The following is a 27,733-nucleotide window of genomic DNA, read 5'->3' as shown; positions in this document are numbered from 1 at the left end:
GATATAACACATGTGAAGCATGTGACACAGTGTTTCGCATATAATAGAAGCTTTGTAAATTACAGCCATCACTAGCTCCTTGCTGTGTGCATTATATTGTCAGGACTCCTTTATCTCTATTTCTCATTGGACTGTACCCAATTATCCTGGTTCTCCTCTAAACCCATCCCAGCTGAATTTGTGTTTAATCATATGTGGAAAATCATTTCAGTTGTAGGTAAGAATGATCTTTGTTTATCATCAGAAGCAGTTGGGTTTTCTTAAAGCAAGTAATAGCTCCACTGGTCAATAATTCAGTAAACGACTTGTTGAGCAAGGATGTTGGAACTATTGACTGAAGCACCTCTTGGGGACGTTTTTTGGATCTCAAGTTCCCAAGCTTCTCTTGTTCCGAATTATTAGAGATTTCTGAGAGATGGCTATGCATACTTCTGGGAGAGGAATAGAGTATTTTTATTTAAGGAGAAAGAGAACTCGGGATGAAATAGAAAGAAGAAAAAAAAATTGGCACATTCAAATCAGTTAAGCATTACTTGATTGGGTAGCTATCTTTCCTCCCTTCCTTTGTTTCTTCCTTCCTTCCTTCCTTCTTTTCTTCCTTCTTTCTTTCCTTCCTTCCTTCCTTCTTTCCTTCTTTTCTCTCTCCTTTCCTTCCTTCCTTCGTTCTTTCCCTCTCTTCTTTCTTTCTTTTTCCTCTTCTTTCTTTCTTTCTCTTTTTTCCCAGATATCCTAACTTAACATAAAACTTTTCTCAAAGTTTGAAAGGAACTATCTGTTAGAACTTAAATCATGGAGAATACGTAGAAAGTGGTCCCCCCAGAAATATGACGTCATCACTCATTGCCTAGCCTTGAACTCCTTTTATTTCTTATCCTAAACTCTTGAGTTGCCAGAATCCCACTGTATATTCCTTCATGCTTATTCTAGAAAAGCTGAAAATAAGAATCCTGAGGAGAAACAAAACAAAACAAAACAAAACAACTATAATCCCACAATCCACCACTATTAGTATTAGTCATTTGTTTTTGTACAGAAACAAATTTAAGACACATTGCTGTATGAGATCCTCATTTTTCATTAAACATTGAAAGGAAAGGTGTCCTTAATCACTGCACTGTTCAGGTAGGTCTCCAACTGGTTCAGTTCATCTCCCACCAACCCCACTCTGCCCTCCATTGCTACACAGGCTGTCAGGGCCCCACTGCCCATCACTTTGGTTCACTAGTATCCTGGCATTTTGGAGGAAGGGTATCCACTCAAGGCAAATTCACTGGGGACTGCACAAAGACTTGAAACATATATAGGCTGTACTGTAGATGGATGGTCCTCGGAGGGGTATTCTCTGCAGATAAGGTGAAGCCTTGACCTGATATTTCACCAAAGAATCATTGCTTTCATCCCTTAGTATAGTCCAAACACCAAGAAGAGCTGGTGAGGCTGCTGTAGTAACTTGTCTCCCATGCAGCTCTGGGCACTCCAGGGGACTGCCCCCTACCTTTTTTAATATGATCTTCCTTTAGTTCACCTCTTCATACTACCCACCCCACTCCTATTTTCCTTTCTAGTCCCTTAAAAAGAGATCTTCCATATTGATAAAGAATCTGGAATGTTTATGCTAATGCTTTAAGCAAGCAGTGAAAAGTCATTGGGTGTTTTTAACCAGGATCCCATATTTTCTCAGCTCATTGGAAGCAGCCCAGGAGGAAAACTAAAGGTGGGGAGAACACTGTTGAAGAGTGGATGAGAGATGATTAAAGCCAAAACAAGGCAGTGGCAAATGTGATAAAGATGAGAGACCACTAAGAGCTCTGTGGTAGACTCAGTTGGGACTCCCATCACTGCCCCATTCTCTCTGCTACAGACACAAGTGTCCCATCATCCAACTATCACTACCAGTAACCTAGTTTACTAACCTGCAGCTCCTTTCTCACCCTCAACCCATATATCCCTTAGACTCATTTCCAAAAATTGTCAAACCTGTCATCACATCATTGACTAAGTAGCACTGAGACAATGGTTATAGAGAACAAGACTCATCAGATTTAATGTGAAAGATGAGAAGCAGCTGAAAATATTTATGTAACATGATATTGATGCTGTTAACACATAGGATATTATATTATTATAGTCATAATTTCAAAAACCGAAAGTCACACATCTTTATCATTAAAAATCCAATCAAAATCCTGCTTGATATAAGAAACACGAGGACATGCAGTGTGTCCATATCCCACTTTCTGCTGTCATGTTACCTTGGGAAATGCTACTTGCATCACGTTGTGACAGGATAGCCATTAAAGAGAAGGGAACAACTCGCAACTCAATTTTCTTTGTATCTGAACCTTCTTGTATTAAGTTATTAAACCATGAACTCATACTGGACATTTCATCATTAGTTTTCACTTATTGAAAAATACACTCTTTTGGGGGTATATGGTAAGCATATAACTCTTCTTATAATTGTAAATATTATCAAGTCAAATTCTGTACCCTTGTTTCCCAATGACGAAAAAGAAAGTACCAAAATGAGACATGGGACATTCCACCAGATTTAAGCTCTGTGCAATTATTTATGCAATTCTGAAAATACATTTTACCATATAGGGTATAAACCCTGTTTTCTCTCCATCAATTGTATTTATCCATGGAAATTAAAGGTATTATTAACTTAAATCCTGGCAGAGCCTCATCTGTTTTAGCACTCACCAACCCACATGGTAATTACTGCTGCTAAATACAGAAGGAGTTAAAATTGACACAAGATTTCTGCCCTCCAACCCTGCTTTTAAGAATCCTTCACATCTCTGGATTTGAGGCTGAGGGATTTGCTGCCTCCCATCTTAACCCTAAGAGAGATTTATTGTATCAGGCTGTAACTGCTGTTGCCTGAAAGATGTTGCATGATCATCATTGTGCTCACAGGTAAGAGAGAAAGGATAGACTCTGGGAATAACTTTGAATTATTACAGCCATGCAAGGTTGAAGATTTTCTCAGAGAGCCAGGGCAGAGGGCCTAGTGGAGAGACCTACGGAAGCAGGGAAGGGAAGGATAAGCGAGCAAATTAAGTGGGAAAAGTCTTGCTTTAAACATGATAGGTAGGTTTTGGCATCCTTCCTCTTTTGCTGGAAGAAGAAGCAGGTGCAGTATGCTTTGCTTTCTCACTTCAGAGGCGCCCAAAGCCCTATTTGTAAGGCTGTTGGTATGGATAAATCTGAAGGAGTGTTTGAAAGAAGAAAGGACGAAGGGAGGAAGATGGGAGGGAAGAAAGAGAAGGAAAGAAGGAAGAAGGGAAGGAGGAAGGGAGGGAGGGAGGGATGGAGGAAGGAAGGGAGGAAGGAAACAGACCTATATGTCCCTAACACTGCTTCCCTAATACACATTTTTGTCATATATGCAATGGGAATGTAGATATCAGCTTAGTTCACGCCAAATCATTACAAAACTTGAACTTAGAGGGACTTATATTAATGAAGTTTTATTGAACTTATAAAATGTCAAAGATCACATCTCATTGTAACTTAAAAGACAAATCTCAAAGTGATCTTTCAACTCTCCCAGAAAGAAAACGATGTGAAACGACAGCTGTGCGTCAAAGGCTGATCAGAGAATACTGCCGTGCTGGCAGCTGTTTCCTTGGCTTTCACCTCATTTTGTGCTTTTGTCTATCTCTTAAATACATTGGTGTGCCCGTGCAAAGGCTCTGTAGAGACAATAATGATGCTTGCCTGAGTGCATAGATAAAATGGACTTTCAGAAAAATTAATAGCCTTTGTTCTGATTTGGGAGATATTCTTGCAAGATAATTGAAAGAAAGATGACTTAAAATATAACCAAAATTCAGATTCATACCATTCTCCATGTCCACACTATTACTGTCTCTGGGGTCTGACTGATAGCTTGGCGTGATGGTTCTTTTTGTTCCTACCGTAGCTACAGCATTAGTAAAAATGACTCCCAACTTGAAATGGTGGCCATAGCAATTGAAGTTAAGAGCCAGTCTGGAAGGATGAGGATAGCAGTTTGCCCAGGGATATGGCTCATTTATGAAGTTTCTCCATTAATCATAGCAATAGAGTTGATATATTGTCTCATGGTTTTTGGGTTACTACACCCACCACGGGACTGAAGGATGTGAGAATATTACAACTGAGGGAACAAAGTTCCAGAAAGGTTAATTGACCTCCCAATAGTCACATGGCTAGTTAGTTTTAGAGCTATGGTTAGATCCCAGGTCTCCTGGAGCCTGGTGAGGCAGTATTATGTGGCATAAATATTTAGGAAGATGAATGAAAGGAAACCATAAGTCTGAGTCAAAAAAACAAGGAGGAAATCATGTCTCTGAAACTATTAGGAGGATGTGTGGTAACAGGCACATTTTCCATGCATCCTTTATATAGTAGAAGCACGTTATACACACATGTATTGCATGTATATACAACTACACTTTTCAAAAGATACAGTAGCAGCTTAATAAAATATGATTGTTATGTCAGATGGCCTCTAAATACAAATCATCTGCTTCATCTGGTGCTCAACAGGAGGAAAAATGATAGATTCCAAGGCTGGATGCATCGGCTGTGTTGGAAACTGTGAGATCTTATACAGTATACACAAAACAAGTTAAAACATCAAGGATATTTCTGACTCTGTTATTTTTGTCTTATACTCAACTTTGAAATCAACTCCCAAATGAAGATGAAAATTTACCAAGTTTTTTTCCCCCCATCCAAATAAAAATGAAGGAAAATTATGTGAGTGGATTAATAGTTTAGTTTTTAAGCAATAACTTTTCTGTCATTTTCAAATGTTTCTGCCCAGGAAAGCTTTATAGTAGGAAACCTAGAATAGTAATTTTAATGTATTTTTAAAATATGAAAAAACATTTCAAAATATAAGCCTTAGGTTTCGACTTGAATCTATTAATGGTATTTTTTGTGGTTTTTTTGCTCAAAAAATAGAATTGAACTTGATTATCATCTTTTAAAATATGTTCTTGAAATAAAACATACATACTAAAGAATACACATGGCATAAATGTACAGTTTGATGCATTTTCAAAAACTGAACTCTCTGTGTAAACAACATAAAGATTATAAAACACAATTTGACCAGCATCTCAGAACTCCGTGACCCGAGTCCCCTTTTATTCATAATCTCTCAAAGGTAACCACTAACCTGACTTTAACACCATAGATTAGTTTTGCCTGTTTTTGTGCTTAATGTAAAAGCATTCTACTCATTTGTATCTGGCTACTTTTGCTCAACATAATGTTAGTGGTATTCATCCATTTGATTGTCAAATCTTGTATATCCCTCATCCGCATTGCTGTATAATGTTGTATCATGAAAATATATCTTAATACTGCCAGTTTTTAAAGTATATGTAATAATTTGCAACCAACCAGCAATTTAGGAGAGTTCAAGTGACTATACATCTTCCCTCAAACTTAATATTTTCCATCTTTTTCATTTTAGCCATTCTGGTGGACAAGCATTAATTTTCAAGCTGACTAAATAAACCTCTAACAAACTCATAGCAGACAAAGGTCTTATTTAGGAAGCAGTGTGTGCTGGGGTGGGAAGGGGCACTGTTGTGTCAAGTGGAATGCTTCAACATCACTAAGTTCAAAGAAGCACAGATTGAATGACGTAAGCAGAAATGTCTCCGCACGGACAAGTGTTTTTGTTAAAAATACTGCCTTATTTTCAGAGAAAGCATTTCATTTGGGGATGAAGAGGTGTGCATATGGGCAAGATATTTATGGAATCTGAAAACTGACATTTTTAAGATTTTGGGGGGGAGTTGTGGGATAGAAGAAAACAGTAAAGACTTTATTAACTGTACCACTAATGATTGAGATTTTCATAGAAAAAACAGAAGGCTTTGGTTGATTTGTGTTTTTATTATTGTTGCAGGATCTCCATTTTGGTGCCTATTGGATATTGTTCCTATAAAGAATGAGAAAGGAGATGTGGTACTTTTTCTGGCCTCATTCAAAGATATAACAGATACAAAAGTGAAGATTACTCCAGAAGATAAAAAAGAAGGTTTGTACTGTTTTCAGAAAACATTGACAGATGGAGTAACATTTTGAAATTGTTTACTCAAAAACTCTGGGAGGAAAAAAAATTATCTTTTTAATAACAGCAACTGATAAATATTCATAACTGCTAGCAGTCTGTATTTGGTGCCTAGAATACAAAATCAGAGAGACTCGCGTGAGTTTACACTCTCCTTTGTTATAAAGACTCTTTTGACAGGAAACAGAAGTTCGTATTCTTATGCAAATAGGATGAAGTAGGAAAAACAATTTATCAGAACATAAAGATTCACACTACTTTGTTTTATTAGGAAAAAAATGAATTTATAGCAATAAGTCGAGTTAGAATGATATGATTAAAATATATCTCTCAGTTTCATCGAAAGTGCAGTAGCTCAAAACTTAGAAGGGCAAAATTTCATTTTACGTACAAATTTAAGTTTAGTGGTTGTTAGAGTGTAACATTGCAAAGAAGTGTGTCTATATCTCATAGTATATAATAGTATAATAATTTAAGACACAAACAAGTTTTCCAATGATCTTCAGAGGATTCTTTCTAAGACTTGATGTTGCTTACCTTATGTCTTCTGTTTATAGCTTATTAAGAAATTCCCTATATTTCATGTAAGCTGACAAAAATTAACACTGAAAAAATGCTGATGTTTCATTTAAACAGAAGTGGGATTAGATATTTTGGGGACCAGAGAAAAAGTAACTGTCATTGTAGGGATTTCCCATGTAGTAAGTTCTTTATGAGAACCAGCTATTTGACATTTCAACAGCTATGTCTTTTTAAGAATAGACTCTTTTACTCCAGCTCTTTTTAAAAATGTGTATGAGTGTTTTAAATATATTATGTCTCTTGAATTGACAACACAAATGGAGAGCTGTCATGATTTTGTGCCCCTGCCCCCAACTTCTATCATTTGAAATGTTTGTAAGCACATGACTGCTTTCCTGTGTATTTGCGTGACTAAATACTGTGGCCTATTTTACATACACAAAGGAAGAGCAGTCTTACAATTAAAGTTACTTGGATATTAGAGCAAGCGTAATATCTGTCCAGTGAGAGAAAAGAAAAGTGTGGAAATCAGTGTGTGCAATTTTTGTCTTTACTATTTTCTTTAGTATTATAGGAATACAAAAGGTGAGTATGAATTGTGTTTACTCACAATACTTCTGACACCAAATGTGTGGGGTTTTTCCATACCAACAACCAGTGCTACAGCTCTCCGGACACCAACTGGATGTCTTATAGTTTAATTCTACTCTAATGCTAACTACTCAGAGTGTCAGACTCCACATGTTTAAGGGCTCAGCCCCACAAGACCACCCTCACTTCAGATGCCAATCACAAGTATTGGGTATCCAGGGTACCCACACACTTCTGTCCAACTTGGCTACAAAATCAGGGGTTTCCAAGACCCTTCCCCCACTTTTCACATTTGATAATTTGCTAGAAAGGCTTCTAGAACTGAGAGAAACATTATTACTATATATACAACTCGGGAACAGCCAAATGGAAGAGACGCATAGGGCAAGGTATGGGAAGGAGAGGCGTGGAGCTGCCATGTTCTCCCACACTCCCAGCACCTCAGTGTGTTCACCAACTTGGAAGTTCTCTGAACCCTGTTGTTTAGGAGTTTTTATGGAGGTTTTCTTATGTAGTCATGATTGCTTAAATCACTGACCATTGATGATACTCAGTCTCTAGCCCCTCTCCCCTCTCCAAAAGGTCAGGGAGTGGGGCTGAAATTTCTGACCCTCAAATCTTGCCTTGATCTTTCTGGTAAGCTCCCCTGCTGACGCTATCTAGGGGCCCCCAGCCACCAATCATTCATTAGCATATAAAAGATTAATTTATCATTCCAGAGATTCCAAGGATTATAGAGTTACATGCCAGGAACAGGGGACAAAGAACAAGTATATATTTCTCATTATGTCACAGTATGGATTATTTGAATAAAACTTTATTCACATATTAAATATATATGTGTGTGTTATGTGTATTTGCATATATGTATAGAAAGACAGAAATATGAAACTATCTTTGGAAGGAAATATATGGCAATTCTTTTTTTGCTTCAGAGGGGGTAGTTTAATCAACCTGACTTGCTTTGAACATGAAGATCATGCCTATGTTTTTATATAATTTGTTTCCTCATCTTTGTCTTATGTACTTCATGTCTGTAGATAGTAGAGAAATCTCCATCATGGAAGACTTCAGTGGGTAGAGGGAGTCAGTATACTTATTCATTTGGGGTTTGAGAGAGCTCCATAAAAACTCTCCTTTCTCCAGGCAAGTTCTGAACCAGCTGAGAAAGAAAGAGTAAGGCAGATGGGAGACCAATATATCACCTTTATTTCTGATAAAATTGATGACAGAGTATGTGACATAAATCTACAGCAAGTGGGCTTCCTCCTGTTGAGCTCCAGATTTAGGCAAAGTTACCCCTCAGTCAGAAACAGAGCTATACTGGGGCAGAGGCAGAGCTCCCCTAGATCTGCCTTAAAGCTTGGGGGAACAGAGCATAACAGGTATTCTCCGAAGACAACTGCTCCCTAAAGAGAGGAAAGAGGAAGGGCCACCCTATGTGTGTCAATGTGTACTTCCAAACTCAATCAGATTAAATTCTTCCTCTTCTTCTGGGAAGAACTGAGAGAGAGGCCAGGTGTGTTACACTATCAGAGCTGCTTGCACGGGAAATATTGCACCTGCCATTTGGGGTGAAGGGCACACATTTGGACACTCTATGGGACCAAGAACAATTATTCTAATCCAAAGTTATATCTTAAAAATGAATTTTACATTTATATCTAAATAAACATATTAAACTATGGGCAACAATAATAGTCCTATTTTGTTTAGGGAACGTGTACAATATAAGAACTATTTCTTGCAAGTTTAAAGAAAAAATATCAACAAAACACTTTCAACATTAATTGATTAAATGATTTAGAAATTGGAAATATTTGGTCCCTAAACTTTCTATAGCTTTATGACTTTGTTCTTCAAATGATTGTTATTTCATATGAAATTAAGTATCATTTCTAACATATATTTGAAACTTAAGAACATATTCTTTTCTGTTGCTACATTATTATAAATGTCCCACAAAAGTATGTAGTATTTTTATAGATGCAAAGTGGTGATTGTAAGGCAGCATGTTTATAAAATGATCATAAAAAATTGATATATATTTCTTTCCTTTTTTACATACTCTTAATAGGCGAAAATACCTTACAATTCACCAGTTGATGGCACTTCTTGCAGGAAAGTCACACCTTAGTGTATGGTATTTTTAGAACAAAAAGATAAGTGTTTAAAAATCATTAAAATGTCACTGTGAACTCGAGCAGTATTGTATCACAGCACTAGGAAACTCTGAGCGTGTAGCCTGACGTGACCTGATATTGCATTTCATACGGATGTATCCCTGAAATCCCTCTAAGATGTAGAAATAAGGTTTGAGTTAATTATATTAATTCCCTAATAAGGCTCTTATGATTGACTTTGTTTAAGAGATACAATTGTGTATTTCTATTTTTACAAGATACTTTAATCATAACCTCTACATTGTTTGGGGTTTTATTTGAAATGAAGGGAAACATATTTTATAGAAAAGGCTATCAAGATATGAGATACAGTGCATACTTTGCATCAATGAATAGCAGTGATGGAAGATTAGCAGAAAATGCACAGTACTATTTGTATACTCGATAGCTTTCAGCTGGTGATCTGGAGGATGTGTGTGTGTGTATGTGTGTGTGAGAGAGAGACAGAGAGACAGAAAGAGACAGAGACTTCAGCAGAAATTTGGTGGTTTTTACCACCTTTTAAAATACCCTCCTTTTTTTGATGCATATTTTACTTTGATTCTAAAAATAGTGTGTAAACCACTAACTTCTGTATCCACATCTAGCATTACTGAGTAATTTTATATGAGATCATGTTTACCTCTTTCTCTATCAGTAAGAAATATTTTAATATAATTTAAAAGTGGATTAATACTGTATTAAGTAATTCAACAAATATTGAGTGAACACCTCCTCTGCCGTCAGTATTGAATTATTGCTTGAAGACGTCAAAATGGAGACAGTGCGCTTTGAATCCTCTAAACCTCAGCTCAGATCCTGGGTCCACACGTGTCGGCTGTTAGACCTTAGATGAGCCGCTTCCCTGCTTAAAGACTAAGTTTCCTCATCTACAAAATAGGGTAATCACACATGTCTGCACTTGTGTTAGGCTTATAAGAGATAATATATGCAAATCACTAGCACAGAGCATACAGAATACACTTAATAAAAGAGAGTTGTGGTCATTGCTGTTGCAGTCTACCAGTTTTATAAATATGGCTGCCTGTTATTAAGTCTCTGCTTCATACTTCACTTACTTTGCATTTTAACTCAAAGAAATAAGTGTTATTCCTATTCCCATTTACTCATGAATTTAAGTAATTTGGCAAAGTTAACATAGTAAGAAATGGCAGGATTAGGATTTACATTCAAACAAGCAAACTCCAGAGTGTACAATCTTTTTACTGGGATTTTTTTTTTTCTCCAAGAGCTCATGATCTTATGAAGGACATAGATGTAGTATTTGCAATATGGTGTACTCAGTGACAGTAAAGTGGCAGAAATAGTAAATTCTTCCCAGACAAGGGAAAAAAGGTCGGGGTCAGTGAGAGTTGGAACAAAGTCAAGGAGAACTTCGCAGGGAAAATAATATTGAAGCTAATCTTGAATGATGAGTGGAGTTTGATAAATTGAAGGGAAGGGATGTTAATTTCAGAAGATGGACTAGTGAATAGTTGACCTTTGCTCAGAAGTAGATTAAAAATCTAAAAACTTAAAAATCAGAGAGTTGAAGTTCAACTCTAGATGGTCAGGCAGGACTTAAATCTTAAAGATTTTATTGTCTTGCTACGGAGTTTAGATGGTATAGCGAGTTCAGAGTTAGAACAGGTAGACCTTGCTAATGGGAGATGAAGAAAAAGGAGAATTTGGTGAATTTCAAGTTTCTGTTATGGACTGAATGGTGTTCCTTCCAAATTCATATGTTGAAGCTCTAACCCCCGGTACCTCGGAAGGTGACTGTATTTGGATAGAGGGCCTTTAAAGAGGTAGTTAAGGTAAAATGAGGCCATTAGGATGGGCCCTAATCGGATCTGACCAGGGTCCATATAAGAAGAGGAGGTTAGGACACTCAGAGAAACACCAGAGGTGTTCGTGCACAAGGCGAGGCCGTGTGAAAAGGCAAGAGGACAGCACTTCCTCTTTGTGGTCTTAGCTTGTGTAAGCAGGTTTTATGCTCCAGTTTCTTAAGAATCAGCTTATAATACCCTCCACAATCCACCTTCTAACTACCATTCTACCCTCTAACCTTCTTGAATTCTCTGGACAAACCAAGCTGGTCTGTTCTCATTCAACTAGTAAATTCACACTGTTTTTTTCTCCACACCCACCTGCTCTAATTTTCCCTCGTTGGCAACATCTCTGTCACTTTTATTCACCATGAAAATCCCACCTCTTTTCTTTCCTTATTTATTTATTTTTATTGAGGTCACATTGGTTTACAAAGTTATATAAATTTCAGGTGTGCATCGCTATGTTTCAACGTCTGTGTAGACTGCATTGTGTTCACCACCAAAAGTCTGGTTGTCTTCCATTACCATACACATGTGCCCCTTCACCCACCTCTTTTCTTTGTAGTCGGTTTACCTGAACCACCTTGGCTCACAGTGAACACCCTTCCCTTAGACTATTCTGTGCCTTGCTGCTGGCTTCACTCTTCTAACTTATCTTGTCTTTCCCAAGCTGTTGAGGGCCTTGAAGTTGGCATACTGCTTCATATGTTTTCAGTTTCCTACAGTGCCTCACATATAGTAGACGCTGAGTACAAACTTGCTAACTAATTAATTTTATTAAAGAATCTTCACCTATGTGACAGTGTTTAGCTTCTTTTAGAAATTCCTTTCTTGTCTACTATTTGTAGCGTCTCAATTTTCCAAATGTTTCACAGCAGTTCATTCATTATGCTAATTTGGTTTTCCATTCAAATCAGTCAAGTATAATAATATGTGCCTCGTTTTCCCAGGCATGGGGCCCAAGGCAGTTATTTTTGTTTATTTCTTGTAGGGTGTCCCAGATTTGGGTTGCAATGATGGTTGACACTGGGCTATTCATTGTGTGGCAACAACATCATCAGCTATCCCAGCACTGGGGGATTTCAATTACAATTTCTAAAAAGTATGCACTTCAAATTTGTCTTGAGAATTTAGAGGTTGATGTGTGAAGCTTTTCACATCAACTTCAGTGGTAATACAAATCAGGATCCAAATGCAATGATGTTTCTTGGTAGTCTGACTTTTGGCAGGCAGCAGCAAGTTGGCATAATCAAAAACACTGACAAAAGTTTTATATTGCATCTGCTGCTTCCTGTTACTAAAAGGCTTCAGAAGAAATAATAATAATGAATAGCTGTACTAAACAATTAGATAGGAATTGCATTGAGCTACAAGAACCTGAAAACCTAACTAACACAAGCTTAAGCAGTAAGGGTCTATTCTTCTCATATTTCGAAGAGTCTGGAGCTGAGCGGCCCATGGCTGAAGCGGCACCAGCAATATTAGCGGGCACTCAGGTTCTTTTTCCCTTTCTGCCCTGCTGTCTTAATGTGCTGTTTGTCATCTCGTATTTGTTACCTCGTGCTTGCAAAATGCCTGCTGCACCTTCAGAACTCGTTCCTGTCATGTAGAAGGAAAGAAGAGCGAAGGAGAGAGGACGAAGCCTTCTTCCTCTGAGGCCTTGCCTTTGTGGGCCGGAGGGAATGTCCTGCCTCTGGCCTCCCCCTCCTGCCAGGTATTTCCATTAATGTGTCATTGACCATAACTCTGCCACATGGCTATGGCCAGCTCTAGCTGCAAGAAAGACTAGGAGATCAAGGTTTCTTTCACCTATTTTTTAAGCTTTTATACCTTTGTAGTAGAAACAGCCAAAAGAGAAAGGGCTTGGAAGTGAGGTTGGGTCAGCCAATCTAAACTGTCTATCATTTATTGATTATTTTCTATAAGCCAGACCGATTTCCCAAGGACCCTACAATGTAGAAGAGGCACTGCTCGGGGCCTCAGTGTGAAGAGGTGGAGACAGCATCAAAGCCCAGGACTACGGTCTCAGAGCTCATATCTTCCCACCATGCGCTGGGGCCTCCTATGAAACAAATGAGAGAAAATTGGAAATGAGATGGACAGAGGCTGAGATTGTCTCATTTCCTTCCCCGAACTCCTACACATGCTCTTCCTTGACACTGATAGCTCCTTCCCCAACTCTTTTCACCATTCTCAGTTCTATTCAGAGTGTAGTGCAAGGACCTGACACATCGCCATCACCTGGGAGCTCATTAGAAATGCAGAATCTCAGGGCCCAAGCAGCCCTCTGCATCAGAATCTGCATTTTAACAAGATCCCAAGCGATTTACATGCACATCCGAGTTTGAAGCCGTGTGCCACAAACATTCCTTAGAACCGCCTCCCTGACCATCCAGTCTGAAGTAGTCCACCTCCAGCCGCTCTATCTCATCACCGTGCTCGTTGTCTTCATTGCATTGATGGCTATCTGAAACAACGTTTTTCAAAAGTTGGTTTATATTGTACTTGTTCTCCAGTCCTTTAAGATGGAAACTTCATCAGGAAACAGGCTTTGCCTCTCTTGTTGAGGATCATATCCCCAACACGTACAGCATGAGTATTTAACGCTTAGTGAGCACTCAATAAACATTTGATTGATGGATGGATGAATAGGCAATGTCCAATTTAGGAAATTTGACTATTCAGAGATATAGAACAACATAGCATTCTTGCTTTTTTCATAATAATCAGATCATAATTATCAAAGTTTCGCATCTCAGGTGTACACTCTGATGAATTTGTTGTTTGGTTGTATTCTGCTTGATGTAACTCAAAGACAATTTGACACGTATTTATCAAAGTCAGCTCCTCAAAATGTGTTCTTACTGCTGGTGTTGAATGACCCTTTCACTTCAAATAGAATCTCTGCTGTTGGTTAATTTTTGTTCTTGTTGACTCTTTTATTTGTCTTCCAGTTTCTGAGAATCTCAATTTGGTCATATTATTGAACATAATTAAAGTCATTTGTTTAAAAAAATACAAAAATATTCTCCAAAAAGGCAGACAGTAAGCCACTGATCAGATATTAATTAAGTCAAAGATGATTTTTATGTACTTTGAATATTTTAATTTTCAATGTGGAACATAATAAAATGTTCCTTCCACCTGCTCAAATATTCTGCCTGAGTTTTTGTCTGCATAAAGAAAGAAACACATGCAAAAATCCCAATAAGATTTTTGAGCAGTTTCCTGATGAAAAAACTATTGTAAAAACTGGTTACTTTTTCTGAGGAGAAAGATTTCTGCCTCCAGGAGATCTATACTAACTCTTTGTCAAATGTGTGATGAAACTGGAAATTAAGAGCCCAGATAGATGCTTAAAGAATTTTAATCACACCTGTATTTCATTGTATTACCTATATTAAAAAAAAATTTTGGACTTTCTTTACATATTCACTAATATCATTCTCTCCTAGAATCTTCTAAGGGCAAATAATATAAGCCAGGCCTCATAAACTAAGTGGCCTTGGAGACCATGGGATAATGTGATGAGTGAAATACTGCAACAGACCGTGGTGGGAGCTTGAGGCATAGTACACCTGGTATGCTTCACCGAGTCATGCCAGTTTAAAGAAAAATTTTAAATATTCTGCAGCTAATTGAAATGCACCTGTGGACTAAATTTGTTTTATTGCTCACTAGCTTATGAGTCTTCAACAAAATTTTATCAAGTAATTCCTTATTAGTCTGATTGTTGTATAGATATTTCTAGTTTTATTACTTGAAGAATGGAGACATGTTTAATTCCTTTCTTTTTTGGTGAATTTAACATATACAAATGTTTTGCAATTGAATGACCAATTAACTGAAACCAGATGAATATGTGTTAAGAAGATGAGTAAGTTCAGGCTGAGAATGTAAGAAGCCATATGACTTCACCTCTTAGTTGGATATACATTCTTAGTGACATTCGCTCTGTCCAGAAGAATTCACCTAAACATTTGTATTAAGGAATATTTCTAATTTAGGGATTATAGGTGTCATGCTACTGTTGTGAATGATAGGACCATCACTTCGGACAGGCTGGAAACCACGGACAGAAAGGTCTGCAAGTACCTGTGTTTTCAGCTCCAGCATTTTGTGGAGAGGCGTGCTTGGGATGGGCAGGACAGGGTGGGTTTGTGCTTCAGTGGTGATGAGGGGAGCATTTACCCTTTTAGCTTTTTTCTTTTGCTGAGGAAGATTAGCCCTGAGCTAACACCTGTTGCCAATCTTCCTCTTTTTTTGTTTTTCACTTGAGGAAGATTAGCCCTGAGCTAAAATCTGTGCCAATCTTCCTCTACTTTATATGTGAGTCCCTCTACAGCACGGCTGATGAGCGGTGTAGGTCCACACCTGGGATCTAAACCCATGAACCTGGGCTGCCAAAGCGGAACACACTGAATTTAACTACTATGCAAAGGGGCTAGCCCCTTCTTTTCTTTTTATATGGGTTACTGCAGCAATGACCTTGCTAGTGTGAGAAAAACAGACTACTGGGTGCCAAGAGCTTGGGTGCCAGCTTTTTGGAGGAGTGCTGGGAAATAGTAAGGGCCCAGAAAAGGAGAGATTGCGTCCCCAGTTTCAGGGGAGTTTCCATTTAGGTTCTGGCCTCCACATCAGGAAAAATGAGCTTTCCACCCCAGGTAGCTTATTTTCAGACAGGAAGAATGTCCAGGAGCCACCAGCAAGAAATCCTGCTTATCTCCACAACAGGCCTCCCCCAAATTCCATGAGGCTTTTAGAGTATTTATTTGACACATTTTGTGGGGTAATGATTTGACTTATAGACAACATAACAGTTTCACTGGACATGTGTCTACTAAAATGTTCATATAATTGCCTCAATTGCTTAAAATTATATGGCAACAATTTTATTTGATCTACTTAAAAATATCTTTCAGTTCCTGAGGAAAATTTATACACATATAATTTGGTGACTGCTTCTCAATGTGGAGAATGAAATTTTTGCCCAAGTCTTAACATTTCATAGCAGACATTCATATTCAGAATGTATATTCAAGATGGGAGGTGAGATGAGCATATATGAACTAGAAAGCTGCCAAAATGACTGATTATATTGATGGGAAACTTTGGAAGTTATAAACAGGGCTGACAAGCATATTGGTTTGTGTTCTTGTTTTTTCGTGTTACTCTTCCCAGTCTAGACTATGAGGTCTGTGAAGGTAGAGGCCATGTCTGATCCACTTTGGAGCCCCAGAATTTAGGCTAGGGTATGACCTGTGAAAGAGTGCCATTAAGAGATGCAGAGTCTTGTGGCTATTTGGAATCAGTCTAGAATGATATTTTACAACTGAGGACAAAAACATTGAAAGAGAATTTTTGAACTGAGAAATCCCAGCAAAAATCTCAGGTTTAGAGGTGTGAGGATTTTTAAGGATGTGAGAGATCCTAAGTAACAGGGTAAAATAAAGTAGCAAAATGGGTAGAGAGAATAAAAGCATTGAAAAGGAAAAGGGCAACTTCTCCTGACTGTAAATGAAGAAAATTAGTGATTATTTTATAAAAACTAGAAATGAGATATTTTAAGTGTATCAGATACAAAATATATTATTTTTCGTACAACCTCAGTGCAGAGATGGGTAATTATGACTATCTGAATGGAATATGAAAGCAAATACATTATAGTGCAGTATAAGATATACACCTGTAAGTGTCAATCTTTCAAGAAAGTGGTTTAGAATAAAGTAATCACTAAGAAACGTATTCAGGAGCATCAAAAAGAAACTGAGATACCCAGGGTAGAAGGGAGGAATAGAGCAGAGCACTGAGTCACATTGGAACACAGTATTAAGAAGTAACCATTAGAATGACTAAGTATCATGATTTGGGTTGATTTTCAAGTACATATTCTCTTACATGATTAGGATGCCATAGTATGAACTGAAAGAAGTAATTAGATGACATCATCTAAATGGGACTCCAGCTATATTTCATCTTGCAATGATAGATTGATGAAATTAGAGGCTCACAAATTGTTTAACAACTTATTTACATACATTACAGCGTAAGTACAGAAAATCAAGCCATACCAATGGGTGATGACTTCCTGTGTAGGTAGTCTAGCTTTGCAGTTGAAAAAAGAGATTGATTGGCTAAATTAAGGTTAAAGTGAAAATTATTCCTATTAACGTTCTGTCATTACCTTCTGTGAAGGAATAGAACTTTAGATAAGTCCCAAAGCTGTGTGTACCGAGGGTATGGTGCCCAGGAAAATTGACTTTCAATTCTCTAGTCTGACTGCAAAGATCTTAGGAATATGCTGGCTAACAGTGAATAGGAAGGGACTAGAGGGTATCTAAAAATTCACTCATAACTGAAAAACAGGAAAATGGTGAAAGGAGGTTCTCAAAGGCTTGACAAATCCCCTCCTCAATCAGATGATCTCACTGGCAGCAAAGGGACAATATGAGAAGTTGAAAGCCAAGAATGCTTATCAAACTGCGCAAGTGCTGCTGGCTGGTCATTTGGCTCTGTGTAGTCCTTTCTAGATTTGCAGATAGAAGTGTTTTACCTACATTAAAGAAATGCATATCTTTCACTGATGTCTGGTGGTGTCTTTCCATAGTGACTATCATGCTTGTGCAATCACACATCATTATTAGAGCCAAAAGATGCACTATTAATTTGTGAAGATAATAAATGATAGTGGTGAGAAAAAAAAAGAAATGAACCTGATTATCTAGACAAGGATGGCAAATAGGAGTTACTATATGACCTAATGTCATGTAATTTGTAATAGATATCTAGAATTTTATGTTGAAAAACCTTTGTAGGTGGCATCTTGCCTCACAGGGGAATGATACTATAATCAATTACTGGATTCTGCCAAGGCTGTAATGAACAGGAGAACAAAAGGTAGTAGTCATGAGCAAGCCAGATATTCACCATACCTGCTGTTGAAGAAGGCATTATCATTTTCATAACAAGTAGAAAATTGGAGACCTTAATCTCTTGTAGGATTAAATCGTTGATACAAAATAGTATATCTTTCACATATTTATGGAATGAAAATAATCCATCCATTGTGGTTTGTTGTTGAGTTCTCAAGGATCTATGATTCTAAAAAAATCAATTGTAAAATTAAAAAGCATATGATGAACTAGAGGTGCAGAAAAGGCATTGTAAGTTAGAATACCTAAAATTGTGGCATTGAAGAAAAATTTTACAACACGACTGTGCAGGTGGTAAGGTAAGGGAAAGAATAGATTTGAGGAACAAAAAGAAAGCATGAATAAGACAGGTATGGTGGAGTTGGTGGGGGAGAGACAAAGCCTAGGTTCTAAGCAGAACAGGAGATCAGATTGCAGACAGCTTAAATCTAGGACAACTGAAAGAAGACACTGACAGTGTCACCCAGGTCTGGGTGGCGGTGGGCAGTAGGGAGTTGGTGGTGAGAGGCCCCAAAGACTTGCTTATTTAAAACCTAGTTCTGGGAAGCGCATGAAGAAAGAAAAGGAAAGTTTTCATAAGAGTTCCTAATCACAATGTCACACTCATTTCGGTTTGAGGCTGAATTTATAATACCTGTTGGATATGGAGTAATCCTAGCTGAAACTTTTATTTGAAATGATTCTGGTCTGTGAGGTTGCCAAAGCACACAGAAAAATAAAATTCAAATCTTCTCTGATTGGGCATTTTTAATTGCAGTTCTCAAAGAATCCTCAGAGATCAAGTTCCAAGGAATCTGAGCTTACAATGAAAAGTTAGGAATGCTGTGAGATAAACTACCATAACCAAGAATCACCAGAAAGAAGGAAATCACAAGGTTGAATCTTCAAGGACTGTAGATATTGGAATTATAAGATAAGAATCTAAGTATGCTTAATTTATTTAAAGAAAATTTAAAAGGGGTAAAAAATATCATGGAGCGACAAAGACTATCAAAATTAATCGGGTAGAATTTGAAAAAGAACCAGATAGAACTTCTATAAATGAAAAAGATGATAATTAAAAATTAAGACTCAATGAACAGGATAAATAGCAGATTAGTCACAGAATAAGAAGTAATTAATGAATTATAAGAGAAAAAAAAAATCCGTACAATGTATCACACAGACACATATGAAATAAAGGCCAAGAGAAGTAGTGGTTAGAGTAAAAGGATCCAAAATATCTGGAATTTTAGAAAGTATAGAATGGTGGAGAATAAACTGTTGAGGATTTTTCAGAATTAATAAAACTCAAGTCTCAAATTTAGGAAGCTCAACAAATCTGAACAGAATAAGTGTAATGAAACCAAGATCTAGAAATGTTGTGAAACTAAAGAATGCTAGATACACAGAGAAGATCTTAAGAGCAAGCTTAGTGAAATGACTTTATCTGCAAATGAAAGCCAATTTGACTGACAGTTCTCTTCTCAAAGGCAACAATAAACAGGAGGAGAGAGAGAACACTGTCTTCAAAGTGTTGATAAGGATCCCTGCCCACCTAGAATGTTGTATTCACTTGAACTCTTAGAGAAATGATGATACAGAAACTTCAGACAAAATCTTAGATCATTCACTAACAACAAAGCGTTATTATTAGAAACTTCAGTGTTAGAAATGAAAAAGGAGACATGACAATAAGTGCAGCAGAGATTAAGGAGATACGATAAAAACTTTTTGCCAATGATTTTGAAAAATTAGTTGAAATGGAAAGTTTGCAGAAAAATTCATAAAAATTGACTCAGGAAGAGAAAGAAAATTTGAATTATCCTACAATCGTTAGACATATTGAATCAGTTGTTTAAAAGTTTTCCCCCAAAATATTAAGCCCAAATGCTTTTACAGATGAATATTCCCAAACATTTAATAAACAGATAAACCTAATCTTAAAAAATTTTCAGAAGATAGAAAAATAGTTTAATATTGATATTAATACCAAGCAAAGATATCTTAGGAAGCATGGGGGAAAAAACGACAAGCTAATCTCACCATAAATATACATGCAAAAATTCTAAACAGAAAATGTAAATAAAAGAAATCTAGCAATGATAAAAAGCAACAGTGCTTCCTGAGCAAACTGAATTTATCACAGCAAAGAAAGGTTCAACATTAGGAAGTCTATTAATAAAATCTACCATATTAACTGATTAAAGGAGAAAATATGATCATCTCAATAGGTTCAGGAATTCCACAGCAGTACACATTAAAATTTTTTTGCAGAGCTCTTGGCAAAAATACAAATAAGGGAATCTTCTACTTTTTGATTAAGGGTATGTCTCTGCCCTTCCACCCCCCAAAATAGCCAATGTAATAATCAGTTGAAACACTTAAAATATTTCCTCTAAAAATCAAGATCAAGATAAAGAAACCCAGTGTTATTGCCAATTCTATTTAGCAATACGCTAGCAGTCCTCATCAGTGCAGTAGGAAGAGAAAAAGAAATAAAAATTGTAAAGGTTGTTATGAAAGTAACAAAACTGTCATTATTTTCAAAAGACAATTTCCCACAAGAATCTACAGAGAAATTACTGATATTTATAAATGACTTTAGCAAAGTTGACAATGACAAGAAAAATATCCAATGTCAATTGCATTTCTATACGTGAGCAACAAGTTGTAAATAAATGCAATTAAAAATATATACACACAACAGCAAACAAAATATTCCTATCAAAAAATGTGCTTGAACTTTAGGGAAAAAATTTTGTCTTTATTGAAAGACATTAAGAAATATCTAACTAAGTGGAATGCCATAAAATATTCACACATAGAAACCTTTAATATCATAAAAATATCAGTTAACCTGTAATTGATAATATAGATCCAGTGAAATTCCAGTGAAAATGCTAAATCTCAACAACATATTTTTTCTTTTTGTTTCTTTTAATTTTGATTTTGCTTGTTTGCTTTTTTGTAGAATCCAAAAGGTGATTTTAAAATTTGTGTGAAATAACAGAATTTCAAAAATAGCTGATAATCTTGACAAAGATAAACTAAATAAGAAAACTGGTGCTACCACATATCAGTATTTATGCTAAACTTATAATAATGAAGAGGTGTAGACAAATGAATCAGTTAAAACAACGGACCAATGGAACAGAATGGAGGGCCAGGGACCATGCATATACATATGTGAAAACCTGATAGATGGCCCAGCATGCATTGTACACTAATGCAGAAAGGGTGAACTATTTAATAAACTCATGCTGGAAATATTGAACATCCATATTTAAATAAAAATATATTTTGACCCCCACCTCACTTTGTAGACAGTAATCAATTTAAAGAGAATTAAGCACTTATATATATATTTTTTTAAGAAAGAAATATAGGTAAATATCTTACTGACTTTGGTATAGTGAAGATTTCCTTGAACATGAGACTAAAAATGTAATTTATATTTGACTTCATTAAATTCAGAACTCTTATTCATTAAAAGAATGCAACAAGAACAAAAAGATGAATGACCACTGAATTGATAAATGTCAGTGGGAGCATCATATGATGGAATGACCAGACACAGAAAGCACCTGGATAAGCGAAACAAGGGTCATTCATCAAAAAGATAGAGAAGGAAATTAGATCACTCAGAATACTTAGCTGAAAACTCACATTATTTTCTAATGACAGAAGATGATGGAAGCTTCCAGGAATGCTGCAAAAGGGTCTCATTAGTGGGCACAATGGCAGATAAATAGACTTAGTGATCAATACACCAGATATTCTGGAAGCCCAACTGTGCCTCTCCAAGCGAGTCCCACATATGTGAGACCAGAGCACTTCTGCATGTGAACCAGTCTGGATGTTGGCAGAGGACCACCTCGCCCAAGGAAGTCCAAGCTTCATTCTTCATGTAATACAATGTACAGCATGACTCAGACAACTGTGGAGTGCTTCACACTCAGACTGAACGCAGTCCTCTGTTACCGCTCTGGGCTCCCCTAAGCTAGCACAGCCCTGATTAAAGTACTTTCCTGAATTTAGAATTGCCAGACAAAAACAAAGACTAGCTACTCAGACGTCTCTGGAAGGCAGGGATGTACAATTGGTGTACAATGCTAGCTCTGTCACAGGTTTATGGGCCAGCTGTGGGCCCATACTGCAAAAGTCTGGAACAGATATTTGCAACACGAAAATACTGATGAACAATTAGTATCGAGAATATGTAAGGATGGGGCCAGCCAGGTGGCGTAGTGATTAAGTTCTCACGCTGTGCTTTGGAGGCTGGGGACTCGTGAGTTCGGATCCTGAGCATGGACCAACACACAGCTCATCAAGCTGTGCTACGGCAGTGTCCCACATACAAAATAGAGGAAGATGGGCACAGGTGTTAGCTCGGGGACAATCTTCCTCAAGCAAAAAAAAGAGGAAGATTGGCAACAAGTGTTGTCTCAGGGCCAATCTTCCTCACCTTCCCCCCCGCCAAAAAAGAATATATAAGGAACTCCTATGAATAAATAACAAAAGTACAAACAACTCAATATAAAAAAATGGCAATAGACATAAATAGGTCAAAGGAGATGAAAAGTGAATCAGCCATAAAGATGTCAAGAGATGCAACTTAATTAGTAATCAGGAAAGTTCCAATTAAAAACAAAGAAGTAGGATTTCATACCCACTAGCTTGGCAAAAATGAGTATAGGACACACTTGGCTATTGTACTTATTAAGACTCTCCTTAAAAGACAGCTATAATGATGCTAAGTGACCGTTTTTTTTTTAAATAGAAGGAATTCATTCAGTTTATAACCTGAGGTCATTTTGATCTGTTAACAGTAGCTGAAATTTGTGGGTAAAATTTGACGTTATTCTGGTAAAGAAGCAGAAAAGGCATTAGCCGTTCCAGCTGAGTAGACAGGGCTTGACTTTAGTGGCTGATGTGCTCCTCAAAATTTCCCTTTGCACTTTTTCTCTTAGCAAGGGAATAAATTTTCATTTCTAAATTAGAGATTATTAGCTTCACATTAAAAAATATGCTTCAATGTGAATCTGTATGTCAAAGTATAGTTTTATAACGTTTTGAGTAGTAGAAGAGTAGTAGAAGTCATAAATGTTACCAGTAGTACACACAGTGATTTTAGATGATACACAAATAACTTTTTAAAGAAAAATGTTACTATTTTAGCATATATATTAGCAAACATAATCAACACATAGGTATTATTTAAATGATCTAAATAAAAATGAGTTGTTTGGGAGTAAATTTTTAAGCTAACATTTATTTATTTATTTACAAATTAGTTTTTTTTGGCTGAGGAAGATTCACCCTGAGCTAACATCCACTGCCAATCTTCCTCTTTTGGCATGTGAGCTGCCGCCACAGCATGGCCACTGACAGATGAGTGGTGTAGGTCCATGCCTGGGAACCTGACACAGACCGCCCAAGCAGAGCACACCAAACTTAACCACTAGGCCGCTGGGGCTGGCCCTGAGCTAATATTTAAATGAGTATAATTTGAGACACATCCATTAATTATAGGAAGACTCACCAGGGAGTGAGGTGAACACAGATGGAAGACTCAGAAGCACAGTTAACTTTCAAAGCATTACAGCTTTCTCTAGCTTTTGACGCATTTACCTACAACTCAGTGGGGGAAATGGAGGCTCTGGCACTGAGGCATTTTTGCCATGCAGCCATGCTTGATTTCTGAACTTGTGAAAACAAAAAACATACTTACTTACCATAGGAAGCCTCAACTCCTGGGTATGCATTAATATTTAGAAATTTAATTTTAAAGGTATTTAAGAGTGGCGATTGCATAACATTTTTTATGTTTTCTTATAAAAAAGTTATATATCCCAGTGACTCCTTTTTAGAATCCTGAGGAAAGATTGTTTTTAGGTCAGTATATGAGTTTTGAAAATTCATTTATAGATACTATGATTATTTCATCTAATCACATTTTCCTCTTTTTATTTGAGAGCTGGAAATTTAATAATAATATTAAACACTATTAATAAATAATATTAAATTTTTAGCTCTTTTGAGCTTCACTTTATTAAAATTTTTAGCTCTTTTGAGCTTCATTTTATTGTTTTCTACCCTTTGCCTAAATTCTTTTTCTTATTTTAAAAAATCTTCTTAATATATATTTTTGTAAGCACCTTAAATGTTTTTTGGAATGAAAATGATACCTAACATTTATTGAGTGCTTATCATAAGCCAAGTATTTTTCCAGATACTTTCCATATATTCATTAATTTAATCCTCTTAACAACCCTGTGGTCTAGACAATATTATCATGATCGTTTTCAAAACTTAGGTAACATACCCAAGTTCACTGAACTACTTATTGTCAGGGTCAGGACTCGAACCCAAGACTCGTCTAGCTTCAGAATTTGATCTGTAATCTCTATATTATAAGGCCTCTACACCACAGTATAAAGGTATATCCACAATATCATGTATTAATTAAAGATACCAATAGCGTCAGTTTGTATTCATTAGAAAAACATTACTTGATCATTTATGAAAAATTATGAAAAAGATTAGGATAATATAGAAGAAAATTGAAGAAATAAGAAAATAGATCATTCCTAGATTCATTATGTGAGGAAAACCATCTTTCATACATTCATTGATTTATTTCAACCCATTCCTTTCTCTATCTGAATTTCAGTTTTTAAAACAATAAATCCATTCTATATTAATCCTCACTTCTAGGGAATTCTTTTGTAAAATTTCATTCCTTCTTGTTGAGGTTATAGAACATTTTATCACTTATGGATCCTTTAAGAAAGAAGAAAACTAACATTTAGTGGTCTACTATCAATAAAGTACTTTTACCCACCATCATCCCAATCATCCCATTAAATTTTCCCAGAAATAGCACTTAAAAATGTGAAAATGAATGAGTATTGCTTAATATGCTTTAGGGCCATTAGAAAACCATCTAATTCTTCTCTTCTGAATAAATTGCGTGTTCTTCTGCTTACTACTTAGGGTCTCCCTGTCCCCAGCCCTTCAATCATATTTGCCATTTTCCTTTAAGCCCTCTTGAAGTTCATTCTACTCCTTCCAAGTCTAGAACAGTACATACTAATGCGTATTATATCTCATCGGTACTGAGTTTAATGAAAAGATAACTTTTTAAGTGCTTGCATTTTATGTATTCTATCCCATCAGGATGGCTATTAAAAATAATTATGACTGTAATTCAAGTCATGAGCCACCATGATCCTTGAGATAATGTCTATTTTTCAATCTATATTCAGTCATTTACATCATCTCGTAATTGCAAAACCTGTAATAACTCCTTCCATCCTGAACCTCAGTCTGATAGTTTCCCATCACTTACTTCCTCAAGAATATATCAAATTTCAAGATATACAATCCCCTTCTTACTCACTCTCCTTTCCTGGATTAATGCAACCAGAAGGCTTTGCAGCTGAATATTTCTATTTGCTATACAATATGGCCTGCAAATAAAAATGTCAGAAATCCTAGGTACAGAGTGAAGTCAATATCAAGAAACTAGCAGATTAAATGCATACATTTCCAAAATGTCACTGAAACCACAGTGAAGAGGTTTTTTTCTTAAAGGACATAAACCCATAGGTCAAAAATAATAAAAAAGATAATAGCAACAACATTTTAGAAACTGAAAAGCAAATTGATGAGTGTGGACTGACTTAACGGATCTGAGAAACCTAAATCCTAACCAGCAGTGGAAAAAGCTAAGCAGTATGGCCGTTTCCACTATAGAACCTTCCAAAAGCTCAAGAATAGATACTTCTGAAACTGACAATGATGGTAAAGCTAAAAACAGGAAGACAATTTGAAAGTATTTTTAAGAAGAAGCTAGATCCACAGATTTCCTCCCTCAATATGTGCAACCAGACCACTGCCCTTCCCAAACCATGAAGTTCCCTGGGAAGCAGGTGTTAGTGGGATCAACATCTGTGTGGGAAAGAGAGAAAGCAGGACTGAGCAGAAGACTATTGGCATCTGATATAGTCACAAAAAGGCCTCCCACTTGGGATGAACTTTCAGAATGGTCCTGAGTTGGGGGGCCTGGACAAGCAGACTGACCAATCGTTGTAGTCAAACGATCCCCACAAATAGTGTGTGATCATGGCCAAGATGACCCTCTTCAACCAAGGGCACTCCCAACAGCTGGGGAAATAGAGCCTGTGCTTGCGAAGGAGGATATGAAGGGCACAGCATACTGTCAAACAGACCTCGCCACCCTTCTAGAAAACTTGAGACTTAACCTTTTGAGAGGGTGAAATAAAGGTCTCTGGATTGATGGAAACAAGGCTCATTTGGGGATATACTAAAATGGGAGGAAATACACATGTTTATGTCCCAAGTGCTGAGACCCCAGGCATCTTCCTCAGCTTGGCTCATAGAATGCCAGCAGCCTTTTGATAAGACTTTGAAAGAATCTTTTCAAAATAATCTGGACAGCACAGGAGGAAAGTTCCGAATATATTGATATCAGGACTTGCTCATGGAAATGGCCCATCAGTATCGCCCTACAACAAAGAGTAAATTTGACACATCTTACTCATGTGCTTAGACCTTCTATTCAGATTTATCATATTCTACTCTTAAATATGAGCAGATATCAAAAACTGCCCAGACTTCTACTGAAAGCTTCTAATATAAAAGACATAAACCAATTTAACAAAGAGAAAAAACCACCTTGAGTAAAAAGAAACTCTTTAGGAATAACAAAGTTTAAAATTTAATATCTCTAGAGAGATAAAAATAGATATTAAATCCATTAAATAAATACAGGATGCTGTAGAAAAAGAAAAGAAGCATTCAAACTACAAAAAAAAAAACCTTTGGAAATTAAAAATTGATGGTTTTTTCTTAATGTCAGTAGAAAAATTGGAAGACTAAGTTAAGGAATCTTCTAGAAATTAGCACAAACTGACAAAGATGTGAAAAATAGAAAAAAATGATAGGAAAATTAGAGGACCATCTAGGACTACACTGTCCTAGAATTTTCAGTGTTGATGGAAATGTTCTATATTTGCATTAATATAGCATCCACTAGCTACATGTGGCTACTGAACGCTTGAAATGTGGCTTATGGGACTGAGGTACTGAATTTTTAAAATCTATTCAATTTCAATTAATTTAAATGCAAATGTGAGAAGCCACTTGTGTCTAAGGAGTTGTCAAATTGAACAGCACAAATCTAGGAGGTTAAACAACTGGATTAAAAAGAGTACCAAAAAAAAAACAAAAAAAGAAGAAGAAAAAGAGAGAGAGAGGGCAAAAATGAAATTGGTTAGAAGGAAGGAATCTATTAATCAGCTAATGCAAGTTGCTACAACTGCAGGACATGAAAATTTCCACACTGCAATTTCACAACATTGTGAACAAAAAAAATGATTCTTTTGGCTTCCAGAAAGGAAAAAAAAGTAACATACAAGAGATCAGAAACCAGAATGACTTTAGACTTCTCAAGAGGAATACTGGAAGCTAGAAAATAGTAGAGCAATGCCTTAAAAATTAGAACCCTTGTACGCTGTTGATGGGAGTGCAAAATAGTGCAGCTTCTTTAGAAAATAGTATGGAAGTTCCTCAAAAAATTAAAAAGAGGAGCCAGCCCCATGGCCT

General features: G+C 36.6%; 1 protein-coding gene across 1 annotated transcript in view; it reads left to right on the top strand.

The window, feature by feature from the left end:
- Window positions 1–27,733, top strand: part of KCNH8 (potassium voltage-gated channel subfamily H member 8) — a 337,488-nt gene that overhangs the window by 133,671 nt on the left and 176,084 nt on the right. The window contains exon 3 of the mRNA XM_046641053.1: window positions 5,918–6,049. Within this exon, the coding sequence (XP_046497009.1) occupies window positions 5,918–6,049 (132 nt within the window). The remainder of the gene's footprint in view (window positions 1–5,917; window positions 6,050–27,733) is intronic.

Source organism: Equus quagga, chromosome 1 (assembly GCF_021613505.1).
Source record: "Equus quagga isolate Etosha38 chromosome 1, UCLA_HA_Equagga_1.0, whole genome shotgun sequence".
In the NCBI taxonomy this organism is placed as follows: Eukaryota; Metazoa; Chordata; class Mammalia; order Perissodactyla; family Equidae; genus Equus; species Equus quagga.
Note: the sequence above shows the minus strand (reverse complement) of the source record. Positions and strands in the feature narration are given on the sequence as shown.